This window comes from Sceloporus occidentalis, unplaced genomic scaffold (genome assembly GCF_023333645.1).
Source record: "Sceloporus occidentalis isolate IW3139 unplaced genomic scaffold, rSceOcc1.0.p SCAF_3, whole genome shotgun sequence".
Classification (NCBI taxonomy): Eukaryota; Metazoa; Chordata; class Lepidosauria; order Squamata; family Phrynosomatidae; genus Sceloporus; species Sceloporus occidentalis.
In genome coordinates this window covers 14,171,972-14,188,571 of record NW_028316983.1, presented here as the reverse complement: position 1 = coordinate 14,188,571, position 16,600 = coordinate 14,171,972, and the positions used below count along the sequence as shown (strand labels likewise).

Here is a 16,600-nt window from a genome sequence, read left to right as displayed (position 1 = left end):
GTAGCAACTGATGGGGAGTTGGGCATTTTATTTTTAGCATATGATAGGCTTTGTTTTATTGTTTTGTGTTTGATTATGTATGTCTGGTGTTCTGCCCTTTAGTAAAAAGGGCATTGGAAATAAGCATTATAATTAGTAGTAATAGTAGTAATAGTAGTATTACTATTGATGATGATGACTGCTTCAGATGTAAAGGAGGAAGCTATTCTGAAACTAGTTCCCCTTGTAAAAAAAAAAAGCATGCATATATTTCTGTATGTTTACTACTCTTAGTTGGAGGCTAACACAACAGCTGTTCAGTGTTACTGTGTATCTTTAGTGTACATTGGTAACAACACATTTTACATGATTAACTTTTTTTTAGCATGTCCTTGGCAATTGATGGATCTTGCATAAAATCCTTTTACTGCCAGCACATCCTAGTTTGCAATACAGAAGGTTGGGAATAGTTCAGAACAGCATGGTATGGTGTGCGGGGTGGGGGAGTTGTTGGAAGAAATCCAGGTTACTGAGAGAGCATTAATGAAGATACTCACCCTGTTGATCCAAACATCTGAACTGTGAATCACTTGAGAACCTTGCTGTAAGGACAGCAAATTTTCCTTTTCTGTCTCTTTCTTTCTTTGGGTTGATCTTTAGAGCAGGTCTTGGATAGGAACAGGTCCTTACTGAAACCCTCATAATCCAAAACCAAATGATGCTTCCACGGCCTTTAAAAACCAGTAGATGAAGCAGGAGCACTGGGGTGGACAATACAAAAGGTAGCAGATTTGGTCCCTCTGCCTCTCCCACCTCTAGTAAACTGAACATTAATTTAAAGGTTAGGATACAGAGAAATAGAAGTTCATTATTGTAAGTCAGTGAAATCCACCATAAAAACATGGTTTTGTGGTTGAGGATGGTGTCCCATCTGGCATCCCACAGAAACCCGGGATCCAAGGAGATGGCCAGAATACAAGAGAGGAATAAAGCAGAGATGAACTTTCTCACAGATATTCTATGAAATTTACCCAGTTGGTGCTTTCTTGGAAATATGTGTTATAGTGGAATCGTATAATATCAGCTGGTTCTCTCATGATTCCAAGATGTATGCTTTGCCAAGCAGAAGGAAAAGCATTGGGTGTGCTCTTCCTTCAACCACAAAGGGAAGCAGAAACCACCTTTGAATGTGAACATTTACAATAAATATGCTGTTTGCATTTGTAGAGTGAGGAGACAGTTGAAGGCATATTTCCCTTGCTTCTTAGCATAGCGGGCATACACTTAGAAGGATACAGGATTGTGTGTGAGAGACTTATATGCCACCAATACCCTTAGATTGATGTGAAAACTGTGATATCACTACACCTTTCCTCCCTTCAATTCAGGTATGTCCATTAGGACAAAGGGTTATCGAGTGGTGGCTTTGTTTGGCTTCTTTAAATATCTCATCAGGAAAGAGTTAAGAAATCAAAACCCATTCAGTTAGAAACTGCTCTTGTGGCATTGCGGTGTATGTATTAGAATAATGACCTGAATTGGTACTACAAATATAATTACATTGATTCTTTTCTGATGGCTATAAACAATGACATTTCCCTTGATCTCTGAGCAGAGTTAGTTATAAAACACATGCTCCACTTTTGTATTCACACACTGCATTCTCATCACTTTTGTCTCTTCCTCCCCGAGGGCTTGATTTAGAAGAAGTGTCTGATTTAATGGGGTGGGAAAAGATGAAACAACAAAGACAGCAGCAGTTCAGAGCTTTTGTAATGCAAAGGACAAAATATAGGTGTTTCCCTTTTGAATATGTTGCTCAGAATCACAGTCTTATTTTTTAATGATATTTTGCTAAGTAGAGATGACCCTGGTGACATCTGTTGTTTCTTGAGGGGAAAAAGACCCCTTCTCCTTTACAGTTCACTATCTTTCATGCCATTTCACAGCAGCCATTTATTGCAGGGTTTGGGTGGGGGGATCCATACAGAAGTGATTTGATTTTAACACATCACACGTTAAAAGTTTCCATCAGGGTGGCAGAGCGAAAAGTGTTTCTTTGATAGAAAAGCAGTACCTTGGTATGACAAGATAGAAAACAGCAATTTTCATCACCAACACTTCTATATAATGTGTAAGACCAAAAACTAATGGGGTACACAACACACTCACACATATATTCCCATTCCTCCCTCCATTCTCTCAGTGTACACATTTCAAGATATTCAGTGGATGTAAATACCATTGGACACAGCTAGTATCCATTGCCAGAAGGCTTAAATCAGGAAGCATATTGATCCCATACCAGTTGCAGGCAAACTAGACTTTCTGATCCGAGAAGAGAACAACAAGTAGAGAAAGACATCTTTCACACAACACACTTTTAGCACTGGGATACATCTTTAACTGCAATGGCTGTATTATTTGTAGTTTGATGAGGCACTAGTGCTCTCTGTCAGGTAATACCGAATACCTCATGAAGCTACTAATGCCAGGATTCTGTGGGATGGAGCCATAAAAGTTAAAGTGTTAACTAAGGGGTTGTTTCCATGACGGTTTAAACCAGATCTCGATCCGGTTTAAACCACCATGGTTCCCACTTAAGTCAAATCCCTGAAGTGATTCGGAAAGGGGGGGGCATGGTTTTTACCCATTTTACCCACGTCAAAAAGACGCGGGTAAAATGGGGTGTTTTTTGGGCTGGTTCCCACTGGCAGTGGTTTTCCTGGCCATACCTCCATGCTCCGTCTTCAGTCCTCCATCCTCCCGGCCTGCCTCTCTCCTTCCTTCCTGGCCTCTCCTCCACCTCTGGTATGGCCAGAACGACAGAAGGAGACATGGCGGGGAAGCTGCGGCTGTCACTTCCTGCACTGATTCTTGAAACCAGCGCAAACATAGTGGGAACCATGCTGTTTGCTGAACCAGTTTCAGAAATTGGTTCAAGAAGTGAATCAAGAGGTAAGTGGGAATGAGCCCTAAATATTAAAGAGCTATCTATAATAATAGAAGAGATGTATCTGTCTACTGCAGCCATAACTCATCAGGACCTTCTAAACAACTGAAAATTTGCTAGAACATTTATTTTTATTTTTTTGGTTAAAAGTTTAAAGTCAAAATCCCAGTTGTGGGGCTTCCGAGAAACAAAAAAGGGAAGAAGCCTTAACTCCTCAGAAAATGGCAATTGACCCTTCAATACTTTCCAGTGTTTTGGATTGTTGTCCAGTCTGTTGTGAAATTCCTAATGGGAGCTTATAGAAGTGAAATTGTAGGGCCTGCATTATGTATGGGGAAATATTATCAAAAGATGTAGAAAACAAGGTGAGTTTTTGTGGGGTTTTGGGACTATGTGGCCATGTTCTAGAACATGGCTACATAGCCCTGAAACCCACCAAAAACTATGGATGCCAGCCATGAAAGCCTTTGATGTCACACAAGATGATTTTATTAGCCAGTGTTGATACATTTCTTGAAATAGGAGAAAAGTGGGGGAAAAGAAATGGGTGAAGATAATGCTGCTAAAATTTCATTTTAAAAGCGGAGGGGACAGGAAAATAAGAAACAACTCTCTGAAATAATGTTCTAAAATTCCAGATATTGCTTTTTTAAAAAAGTGGTTAAACAATAAGCCCCAATAAACCCTTTTAGGATGTTGTGTCAAGACCTGAGCAATGCCAGATATAATTCAATTAGAAAACAGGCGAGGGCTTTCTGAGGCACTGCTGCTTCCATTCCTGAGGCAGGAAAAAGTAGAAGAATGGGAGAGTATTTCTAGTATTTCTGAGGTTAAAAGGGCGTGCAAAGGTGAGAGAAGACTCACTGAGGTACTTCTAGGACGATTTATGAAGTTAAAAAAGGGTCAGGAAAACTGGAAGGTTCATGGATCCCTTTTGGAGGATTAAGCACTAGCAGCAACAATAATATTCAGTTAGTTGGGACATAAAGTGATAGAAGATAAGATTTCTGCCTTATACATCAGGCTCTAGTATTGTACCCATAAGTGTAAGCTGAAATGGAAGACAGTAGGAGACATGTTTTCCTCTGTTTTCACATACTCCTTCTGCTGTCAAAGGCACAGGAGTAAATTAAAATTAAAAGCAGAAAAAATAATCAGACTTTCTCACTGCAAAATATTATTTATTGCCTATTAAATATTGAAATTATGTTTTGTCTCAAACCATGAATATGTGCATCTTCCAGGACTGTAGCCTGAATCATTTGTGTGACAAAGTAGGTTACCAAAAGTCATGACACAATAAAACATTGCATCGTCTCATGTATGATGTTTGCACCTTTAGTTTTCTTGGTCCTAGTGTCAACCATCTGATACCAGATTGGCTATGAAGACACAGCAGTATCTTCAGTGTCACTGCAGCAATGGTCAGTATGACAAAGGGACTATCTGGTTTTCCTCTATGGTGAACAGTATTTTTAGTGTAGGAATAGAAAAAAGCAAATATAATTCCCTCTTGTGTGGTGAAAACCAACTTCAAGCTGAAATGATAAAACAACTTAGAGATGGATTGAGACACGTAGGTGTCTGAGGCAGAGAATCCAAATTATGCCCCTGTTGTTGTTGGTGGTGGTGTATGTGTGTGTGTATAATTTATCATTTATATAAATAATGTATAATTTGCTTCCCTTTGATGAGGCCTCAGAAACTGTTGCCTGAAGCAGCATGTCTTGCCCAGACTAATAGTAGCACTGTCCCTGAGACAATTGTTTCACCAGGACTCCAGATAAAATTCTGGCAACAATTTTATTTTGTATCAGCTCCAATGCATATAATGATGGAAAGCAGATTATATCTGGAGACCATTCATACTACATAAATATAATGCTATATTCCACTTCAACTGTCACGGGAATGCCCAATGGAATCCTGGGGTTTGTAGTCTAGTGAAACACTAGGGCTCTATCGCAAGAGTTCTAATTGCCTTTCCTTAAACTGCCAGTCCTGGGATTCTGTAGGATGTTACCATGGTAGTGGAAGTAGAATATAGTGCTATAATTGTATCGTATAAATAGACCTGGATATAATTTAGCCACATCTGGAACACCACATTTCTCTCAAATGAAATAGATCCCTCCGTCCAGTAATCAAAATAAATGTGCAGTGGGACTTTGGTATCTGCAGATTTGAGCATTTGCGGATGGCAAGCCTGTGTTGTCCCCAATGGTATGCACATGGCCACATCACCACTAGGGACAGCCCCATTGTCCCCAGTAGCAGTGCATGAGTGCAGCTGCACTGTCATTAGGGACAATGGGACTCCCCCTGAAGTTCCTCTGTCCCTAATGGTGGTGCAGCTGTGTGCATGTGCCAGCATTGGGAACAACAGAACTTGAACATCCTTAGATTTTTTTTATCTTCGGGGGTCCAGAACAGATGCCCCAAGTTTTTACTGTATATTCCACTTTTCAACTTTATATTTAGGCCTTGCCTGTATGGGTGATTACCCTGAGTTCCTACCAGGCTTGCTGTGTCCTGCTTACACAGTTCATGGCCAAAACTCCAAATCAGGTCTGGACTGTCTTCACAATGCCCAAACCCAATTCTGGACATCATCCTCATAACCCACATTTAGATAACTCACAATTTATTGTGGGTTTTCAGCAACAATGGCAATTGTCTTCTCCACTCACACATGGCAGGAGGTTGGACATGATATCCCTTGAGGTCTCTCCCAGCTCTATGATGCTATGCTTCCCTGTGAGCTGCGAGACACTGACACTCTGGGAGTGAGTCACTGTGAGGTCAGAACAAGGTGCCCAGCATTGATGGTATGACTGGGCACTTCATTCTAACTTCAGCAGTGGCACTGGGTGATGAACAGATCCTATGGGTGGGCAGCCAGCCATCATTGCTGGGGAAGAGAACCAAAAGGTATGAGGCTTATTCAGGTTTCTATCAAATTTGCATTGAATGCTGCAGCCACGATCTGGCATTTTTCCAGCCCAAAAAGGAGCAGCAAAGTGCTGCTCCTTTTTGCGCCAGAAAGAAAGACACCCCTTTCACCACTGCCACTGTTCTTCTCCATTCCTGGGGTGCGTGGCATGTAATTGCTGCACTGCAGGAGTGCTTCCACATTACCCATTGGGTAGGCAGTGTGATGCCAGTTCGGGGGCGGAGTCAGAGCAGGTAGTGGGCAGTCGCCACACCACCCTGAAGCTGGCTCTTTATGCTGGTCTGTTCAGCCCCTCTGTTCCACCCATGTTCATCTAGCTTTTCATCTTAATCTTTGAGAAGTCTCTCTCTCTCTCTCTCTCTCTCTCTCTCTCTCTCTCTCTCAACAATACACAGTTTGAAAGTGGTGATGATGGTGGAATTCCTGAATTGATTTGATTGAATCCCTTCTCCCTCTCCTAAATATCCTGCTTAGATCTTATCTCTTGTAATAACTTAGATCCCTCCCATTGTCCCAATTCTTAAAAATATGTTGAAATGAAAGCGACGTCAGTGTAATGCAAAGAGTTAACTGGACTGTCAGAACTGTGATTGGGGTGGTGCAATGTGCATGTTCAGATTTTGATGCTATGTTACAGAGGTTCCTTTTTGTTTTTTTAAAAGTGACATTTTTCTGAGATTGTGATAGGAGCTTTGTCAAGCAAAGTTAAGGTCTCTCTGGAACATGCTGACTGTTTTGCTTCAGGAAGATAAATACTCCCAACTACTTAAAAATACAGAGTTTGTTTTCATATATCACCGTGTGTTTGCAAGAATGGCAACTCGGGCATTCCTCAATCAGCTGCTGACAATATGCTAAATCTTTTGCAAATATCACCTGCAGGCCTTACCAAACAGGTGGTTATATGAATTCTTGTCTGGCCTTTTCTATACCTATGTAAAACACAGACACGAGTATATTGGCAGATATAGCAAGTCAAGCAAACTTTTAAAAAAAACTGAAATGGCATATCTCATTAGGAAATTGTAGGGCAAAGCAGAACTGTCTTGATTGTAATAACCATCTTCCAAATAATGCCTTTTTGTATCAATCCATTTCACTTGGGAAAGAGACTGGCTTTTATTATTTAGATTTTTTTTAGCTCTGCGGAACTAGCATCCAGACAGAGTGGGGGAGGACATATGGGCCATAAGCTTTAAAACCAATTTGTCAAGCTGGGGGAGGTGGTAGGATTTCAGCTTTATCGAGGCGCATGGCAGGCAATACCAAGTCAGTCATAAATATAGACAATTAAGGAACTGGGTTCTAATGATGCCTAGATCTCAGAGTGGGCAGCTTTCCAAATAGAGGGCACCTTCAAGAAAAGATGGGCAGGTAAAGTGCATTCCTTCAGATGTTGATGGACAGTAATTATCATCCCTCACTACTGACTATGCTGGCTAGGGCTGATGGAAGTCATAGTCCAGCAATACCTGGAGGCCTGCACTTTACACACTTTGACATAGGATTACATTTGTTCGCAGACATCCCCCATGTGTGCAAGCCAGTTGGTAGCTGAAAATTATGTCATTGTTTTCAATACCTTACATACCTTTCAATACCACCATACCTTAGATAACAAACTATTTTAAAAGTCCCAAGACAGGCTGTATGGCAGTCAAAGCTCTGTCCTCCAACAGTGGAAAACAGGAGTGCTACCCTCAAATGTCTATTGCTCCAGACGATTTCCTTCCTCTGATTGATAGTTTATTGTTCACAGCTATTTTAATGATATGTTGTTTATTCTATATATTCTTTCTTTTGTTTTTAGATTGTACACCACAAGCAGGCTTTTATTTGTATGTTGTTATGTACTATGTACAGCACTATGTAAATTTACAGCACTTTATAAATAGATGATGATGACGATGATGATGACGATGATGATGATGATGATGATGATGATGATGATGATGATGATGGCAGGACTGATCCAGCTTTGTCTCCCTTTCAAAGAGCGGCTTATCCTCAGGAACTAGGATGATCTATCTCAGAGACATGTATTACTTAATGTTAACTGTCATGCACTCTCAGGTAAAAACACATAACGATAAGGAGGTACAGTAATAGGAATGTGTCAAGTTAGGGGAGAAATGAAAGACATCAACTTCATTTGGAATTCAGTTCTTTTTTCTTCAGTGAGTGTAGCTTTGGGGTCAGACCTAATCTGAAGCTGGAGAAATTGCTCCAGTTATCTGAAGTGTAAGTAGTGAGGGCGGTGATACTTGAGTTGTAATAGCACCTGTTCTGTTACCTGGCTCCAATTACTCAAGCACTATATTCCTTTTGAGCTCTGGGCTATCCCTTTGGAACGTATCTCCATTTCAGTGCCATGACGGAAATATGAAGAAAGGGAAGGAGGAGCTTAACTCCTTGAGCTCAAAGGTCCAGAATGTCTTCTGCAGAATTCAGTTTAAGATCATTGCATATGCGAGTTTTGTCAGAGCTTAGTTTCATTAAATGGTTCCAGTGGATCCTCAGTCATACTTTTTAAATGTACATTCAGCCCTCCATATCTATGGATTTTTTTTTATCCGTGGAGTCAAGCATCCACGACTTGAAAATATTTTAAATATATATATATTCCAAAAGGTAAACCTTGATATTGCCATTTTATATGAGAGACACCATTTTACAGTGCCATTGTGTTTAATGGGACTTGAGCATCCACAGATTATGGTATCCACAGGGATCCTTGAACCAAAGTCCAGCAGATATCAGAGGCCCATTGTAATTCTTTTAGAAGCTTACAAATATTAGTTGTGAACAAAGTGATTACTAAAACACATTTTAAAAAACATGCTTAGTCTTATAGCAATGTATAGGTCTATAACTTCTCCCTTTCTCACTTAATATGCCACATTTTTTTAAAAAAATGTTCAGTTTCTCTGTACATCTGCTCTGTAGTGTTGCAGCCTCTTTCGCTTTGTTTTGCTTTGAATTGGGCAATCTCAGTAAAGGGGAATTGGGGTCAGACCTCAATTAAAGACATGGGATGGGGAATAAACACTGTATAACCAAAACAGAGGTAAAATCCCATATTTGACAAGGTGCAAGCTACTTTGCATTGGTGCTGTAGTTAAGATGCCTGACCATTTCAGTACTTTTATTATTCATTCCTCATAGAATCATAGACTCGTAGAGTTGGAAGAGACCACAAGGGCCATCCAGTCCAACCCCCTGCCATGCAGGAACTCTCCATCAAAGCATCCCCGACAGATGACCATCCAGCCTCTTCTTAAAGACCTCCAAAGAAGGAGACTCCACCACAATCCGAGGGAGGAATGTGCTCCACTGTCAAACAGCACTTACTGTCAGGAAGTTCCTCCCAATGTTGAGGTGCAATCTCTTTTCCTGTAGCTTGCATCCATTGTTTTGGGTCCTAGTCTCTGGAGCAGCAGAAAACAAGTTAGCTCCCTCCTCAATATGACATCCCTTCAAATATTTAAACAGGGCTATGATATCACCTCTTAACCTTCTTTTCTCCAGGCTAAACATCCCCAGCTCCCTAAGTCATTCCTCATAGGACATGGTTTCCAGACCCTTCACCATTTCAGTCGCCCTCCTTTGGTCACACTCTCCTCTAAGAGAGAGAGGAAAACCTGACAGTATCAGTGGGCCCCATAGTAGTTAACACTGAAATTTCATTTTATATTGCACAAAACATATTTGGGGTAGCCATGCTGGCCATTCAGCAAAAAACAACAAAATCTCAAATCCACAAAACAGTGGTATCTTTATTGGGCCAACTGAAACATACAAAAGAAGTTTTTGAAATTTCACTGGCTTCTTTATTAGGTAAAGATGTCAAAACCATACAGGCAAAGAAAAGTGATAATTCTCAAGTCACACACCTGGGCATCGACAGGGGAAGCGTGTCCCTGTTGGTGCTCTTGGACATCTCAGCGGCTTTCGATACCATAGACCATGGTATCCTTCTGGGGCGCCTGGCAGAGGTGGGAATCGGGGGCACTGCGCTCCAGTGGTTCCGGTCCTACCTCTCTGGGAGGTCCCAGATGGTGCAGTTGGGAGACGTGTGCTCCGATGAGAGAGCCCTTAAAACCGAGGTCCCTCAGGGAGCCATTCTGTCTCCCATGCTATTTAACATTTACATGAAACCGCTGGGAGAGATCATCCGGAGACATGGGGCGCGGGGTTATCAGTACGCTGATGACACCCAAATAATCTTCTCTATGTCTCCGACTGATGCAGTGACTGAGGATGGCGTCTCGCCTCTCGTGGCCTGTCTGGAGTCAGTAATGGGCTGGATGAGGGAAAACCGACTCAAGCTGAATCCAGAGAAGACGGAGGTACTCGTGATAGGTTCCCCTGGTCCAGGAATGGCGGTGGTTCCACCTATCCTGAATGGGGTCACGCTCCCTGTGAAGGACTCCGTGCGCAGTCTGGGGGTGCTTCTTGACTCGTCCCTTCACCTGACTGCTCAGGTGAATGCGACGGTCAAGAGCACCTGTCATCAGCTTCGGCTTATTCGCCAGCTGCGCCCATACCTGGCCCAGAGGGACCTTGAAACTGTGGTACACGCTCTGGTAACCTCGAGACTGGATTTCTGCAATGCACTCTACATGGGGCAACCCTTATACCAAACCCGGAAGCTACAAATGGTACAAAACATGGCAGCCAGGCTGGTCACTGGTACCTCCAGGGCCAGCCACATTACACCGGTGTTAAAAGATCTGCATTGGCTGCCGATTCGCTTCCGGGCACAATATAAGGTGTTGGTGATGACCTATAAAGCCCTAAATGGCTTGGGCCCAGGATATCTGAAGGACCGCCTCTCCCCATACATTCCGTCCCGCACCCTCAGAACATCTGGGCAGCAACTACTTAGGGTTCCCAGGGCTAGGCTTGTCTCCACTACTAGGAAGACATTCTCCATCGCCGCCCCGGCCCTCTGGAATACGCTGCCCATAGAGCTCCGCTCGGCCACCTCCCTGGCCCTTTAGAAGGGATCTAAAGACCTTCCTTTTCTGCATTGCATTCCCCGACTAAAGTCCAATGGGCCTCCTTCCTCTTCACTGGCAAGGGGATTGGCTAATTCGGGGCTTTTCTGTTTTTTCTGTTTTTTATTGAATTTGTATGTATTGATGTATTTTTACCATTATTTTTAACCTGTTGTTAACCACCCTGATCTGTTGGAAGGGCGGTATATAAATAAAAATTTTATTATTATTATTATTATTATTATTATTATTATTATTATTATTATTACATTTGTCTCAGAAGTTACTTCTGTTGACCATTAAGATGGTCTAGACTCTAGAGGGATATTAATACAGGCAGAGGCCATTACACTTCTTGGCCATGTAGGGACTGGGAACAAAATGCAGCAAAACACAGGCAATAAAATTTCAATTCCATTAGTAGTAGCAAAATAACTTCCACTGAAACCCAGGCTAATTTTGCTCTGTGTAGAGCTATCTGCCCGATTGGCCAAGAATTCCTCTGAAACGAAGTGTAGACCTGTAACTAACACTGTCACTTTCCTTCTCCTGTATGCTTTTTAACATTTTGGAGTTTATCAAACAGGAGGAATTTTTCTTAAATTCAAATGAAAAGAAAGTGGGGCCAAAATGCATTCACTTAAAGTTGCTAGTTTTGCACAATTACATGAATACTTATTGCATTCGAACTGGCTCCCCATTGCCCGAAAATAGCATGCCATTGCCCAAATTTGTGTGTGGCAGTCTATCACGCAATAATGTGAAACCCCATGATTGCGTTCGGACTGACTTCCCATTGCCCGAATTTGTGTGTAGTGGGTTATCATGCAATAACGTTAAACCCTGTGATTGCGTTCAGATTGCCATCGGGTTATACTTCCAATTCCCCTTGTCTGATAAACTCCTTTGTCTAATAAAGAGGGCAGTAAAGCTTTAAAAGTCTGCATGATGCATTTTGTGTGTTTTAGTTGGTCCAATAAAAGTATAATTGTTTTGTAGATTTTGGATTTTGTTGTATTTCAAATTATAGTTACTATTTTTGTATAGCTATACTCTGCTACTATAGTAAGTCTGCATGTAGAATTGTATTTTATATTACATTGGAATCACTGTAAAATAGATTCTAGTGTTTAAGGTTGTTGTTCGTAGTAGTAGTAGCAGCAGTAGTAGTAGTCACATCTCCTTTTTAGTAGCCTTGGGATGTGTGCCTTCAAATTGCCTGTTGACTTAAGGAAACTGCATGAATTTCAAAGATTTTCTTAAGCAAGGAATAGTCAGAGATGGTTTTGCCAGTTTTTTCCTCTGAAATATAGCCTACAGCACCTGGTATTCATTGGTGATCTCCCATGCAAGTACTAACCAGAGCTGACCCTGCTTAGATTCAAAGCACAAATGGGATCTGTTGCCTTTTAGGCCAGGTTTACAGACATTAAAACAGACCCAGATAAAACTACACATCACTAAAACATTCAGAAGTTGAAATACAATTAAATGATCAACATCATTAAAAGCCATTTAAAAAGCATGTCCATTTTTATATAAAAAGCTAATCCATTTTTTTAAGTGGTGACTTAATTGGGGTCAATTTGACCTCAATGCTGGATTATTAATTAATTTTCCCGAGTGCAGGAGGGCAAAATCCTATCATCATATTTTCTTTTTCCAAGGCAGGGATGTTGATTTACAGTCTGTTGCACTCAACAACAAACTAAAGGAAAGCTGCTTTCACTGAGCTGTGATAACAGATGTTCAGAGCACATTAGTTTTCATGAAAGTTTAATTTGGCAAAGCCTTTGTATCACTGTTGAAAGAGTGAATTGGTATGTTTATTAGCACAATAACACAATTTGTTGGGAGAGGTTCTGATGGCCAGGGATACATCTTATTCACAGTGGAGTCCAACTGCAAGTAAACAGACTTCACATTCTTATACATTTCCACTTATACATTTTCACAGTCATCTACTTTCCCTGACCCCCATTTTCTGGCCATTCCTGAACTGCTGACATTCAGTGCATTCAGATTAATTGTGAACAATGGCTTTGATCTGTGGAAACCTTGACCTTTGAAAACCTTCCTTTAGTCTCTTGAGTAGCTAAAGGGACAAGCCATTAAGAAACTGAATAGCCCCTTGCATCTGTGATGGTGGACATTTTTATAGTGAACATTTGAAAGAGAGATCTGAGTGCACAAAGGTTTTCACTCTAGTTCTCTTGACCAAGTTAACATAAAAGCATAAATGGTGATTATGTCACTTGGACAGAACCTGAAAACATTTCTTTTCATGGAATCATAGAATCATAGAGTTGGAAGAGACTGCAAGAGCCATCCAGTCCAACCCCCTGCCATGCAGGAAATCACAACCAAAGCATCCCCCACAGATGGCCATCCAGCCTCTGCTTAAAGACCTCCAAGGAAGGAGACTCCACTACACTCTGAGGGAGTTTGTTCCACTGTTGAACAGCCCTTACTGTCAGGAAGTTCCTCCTAATGTTGAGGTGGAATCTCTTTTCCTGGAGCTTGCTTTTCATATTACAACTCCTAAAATCCTCCAGCAAGCATGCTCAGTGGCAATGGACTCGTCTAAAACCAGAAACACACCCTGTATGCAATGCAATGAGTCCTCAAAACACACACAGTGAATCCACTTCTTTAACTCATTAATCTGTCTTAACAGAAAACACTGTTTATTATGGAGTTTCCAGGAAACTCAGAGTGAACCTGGGTGTGGGATGTGAGTGAGAACAGCTGGTTTAGGGCAGATCCAGAGCAAAACAACGGTCTACACATCCATCACATTATTCTACTAGCCTACCCCCCTCAGTGCCACCGTGGCCTTGCTTGCCAGCCTTGGTTGTCACTTCTACTGAGGTCAAAACAGGGTGCCCCACCATGTGATCAACAAAAAAGGGCTCTGCTCTACCCTGTCCTCATTTATCACTACCTTGTTCCGACATTAGCAGAAGTGACAGTGATGGCCAGGCTCTTGGTCAGTGAGGTCGCAGCATCAGCAGCAGATTTGAGATGGACGAGCCAGTGGAACAATATAGTTTCACCCGGTGACCATCCGGACACATTTGGCCCACATCATGTCAAACCCCAGGCATCTCCAGAGCATAATACTCCAATTATGGTGGCCAAGATCAATACAGCCTATACTGACTGGAGGATTCTGGAAATTGTAGTTAAAAAAATGGCTCTACAACTCTATTTGCACTTGGTCATACTGGCTCAGCAGGACTGAGACAGTGAGATTGGTTCCATTGAAGACTAGAACCATTTCCTTCTGTCTAATGAGGTATAGTTTATTGAAAAAAGGAATTAACTTGAGAGCCATATAACCCTTAGAGCAATACATTACTTGCTTAGGGTGGTTGTGTGCCACTATTTCATATGTAGCTTTTACTCAGAAAGTTGTTCTCTGGGTCCTCTCTTTCTTCACCCTTATATCCCACTTCTTATGAACCATTTGCCAGCACGACAAATCCAATGCCCAAAGAAACAAAATGAGAATTAGCCAGTGTTTGTGCTATTCCTCCATTTTCTTGTCACAAAATCACTTAAAGAAGGGTACCACTACAAGAATGCAGGTGGCTACTGAGAGTAAAATGAAATTTTAGTGCCCACACTGGAGTTCTAAGTTTTCTGAGAGGGGAAACCTGTGTCTGGACTGTACCAGCTCAAATTGGGAGTGAGAGGTGGGGCTCTCACTATCTGTCTGTCTGTCTGTCTGTCTGTCTGTCTATCCTCCCCAACTGGGAGGCAGTATAGAAAAAATGTTTCTGAGGCAGTATAGAAAAAGAGAAAATGTGTGATGGTGTGTGTTTTTTCCTGAAGGAAATGACCATGAATCTGCAGTATAATTTATAGCCTATTAAAGGAGCTACACTCAACATATGGCGGAAGTGTATCTGAATGATAACAACCATGTGCAGCATACAGTCACCTGGGAAGAAAATTTGACTGTGCTTACTGCCTTCATTCACTGTCTAAATGTGGTGAAATTGGGTACAGAGTGAAGAAACTATGGTTCAACTGTTAATTTTCCATTTTATATAATATTCTATTTTATATTATATCTTTCCTAGGAGTACCTGATAGAAGCATGAATGAGTCTGTCTGCCATTAGCCTCAGAAGAACACTGTGAAGTAGGTTTGGATGAGAAATAGTGCCTGGATAAGGATAACCAGTAGTTTTTCCATGTTGGAGCATTTATATGAACTCAGGTCTCCTTGCCCATCCTCTAAACCTCTACACAGCCCTATTTGAAGAGGAAGATGCAATTCAGGGAGATAATACTGTTGTTATTGTTGTTGCTGCTGCTGTTATTTTTATCCCACCTTTTTCCCAGTTCAGGATTCAAAGCAGCTTGTTGTTACTGAGTTCTTTGAAGTAATTTCTGACTTGTGACAACCCTAAGGTGAGCCTATTATGAGGAGAGTGTGTGACTCACCCAAGGCCACCCAGTGGGTTTCCATGGCCATGTGGGGAATGGAACCCTGATCTCCAGAGTTGTAACCCAGTGCTCAAACTACTACACTACAAACCCAGTTCTCCAATGCGGCTTACAACAAATTAAAAAACCAAACCTAACACATTGTCAACAATTCACAAGATACAAGTTAAAACAAGATTCAAGCAAGGTAGATGGCACCCTGGAATTGTACCAAAAAAAATGCAAATTGGAAAAGTAGCATTAGTCTCTTATTGTTTGCCTTCCTTCCCAGCTGAGTTAGGCTAATGAGGCTGGATTTCACCTGGAATGCAAATGAAATCAGTTTCAGTTTTGCACACTGATTCCCCTAAAACAGTAGCAATGACAGAATCCATAACTGCAGGACGTTGATACTACAATAAATTAGAAGGTATCTCTTTCCACATGTCATATGTAGATTGTATCTAATAAGTGTATGGAATGTTTCCATGCTGCTGATAAGTAGCCTGCAGCAAAGTCAAAAACGTTCCTTTCATCTTGATTTCAGAGCTGTAAAACTTGACATTGGGGACTCAGAACTCAACAGTAAACCAAATCACAGCATTCGCAAGCTTCAGCTTCCCTTTACATTGCTCTCTTTCCCCAAGTTTGTTGAGGCTGAGTACCCTAAAAGGAAGCCTGATTGAGGAAGCTGTCAGTGGAAGTGAAGACTGTTCCCATGATGAATTCGTCTATAGGCATTTCAAGACCAAACATTTCTATAAGAACTTTTCAGCACAGCAATAGCTATTAAATAATTCCATTCAAACATGTCCCAACCATCACTAGTTACACCACCCGTATCCAATCTATGAATATCTGTCAGGACAGAATCTCTACCCCTTACTATTCACTCCAAGTTTTTCTCTCATTTCCCCCTCCTACCTCTCTCCACTTATTGTTTTCATTCTTTTGGAAGAAGGAAGCTTTGATACACATTGTCCTGTTTATTTTAACCTAGATCTGGGACTCATTCACACTGCTCAATTACAATGCTATTATTCCAATTTAACTGCCATAGTCCCATCCTATGAAATTTGGAATATGTAGTTTATTGAGGGTATGGCTCTCTCACACATAGATTTCTAAATGCCCCTCCCTAAACTGCCAATCCCAGGATTCCATAGGATGGAACATGATAGTAAACCTGGAATAACAGCACTATAATTCTGTAATATGCATAGGACGCTGTATGTGTGTTGTGTGCCTTCATGTTGTTTCTGATTTATGGCAACCCTAA

At 41.4% G+C, this 16,600-nt stretch overlaps 1 protein-coding gene across 1 annotated transcript in view; it reads left to right on the top strand.

Moving 5' to 3' along the window:
• LOC149315576 (uncharacterized) overlaps positions 1–12,947 on the top strand; it is a 341,366-nt gene extending 328,419 nt beyond the window's left edge. Inside the window, exons 3-4 of the mRNA XM_089513323.1 lie at positions 10,137–10,369; positions 12,843–12,947. Of these exons, the coding sequence (XP_089369449.1) occupies positions 10,137–10,369; positions 12,843–12,947 (338 nt within the window). The remainder of the gene's footprint in view (positions 1–10,136; positions 10,370–12,842) is intronic.
• Positions 12,948–16,600: the final 3,653 nt, after the last annotated feature.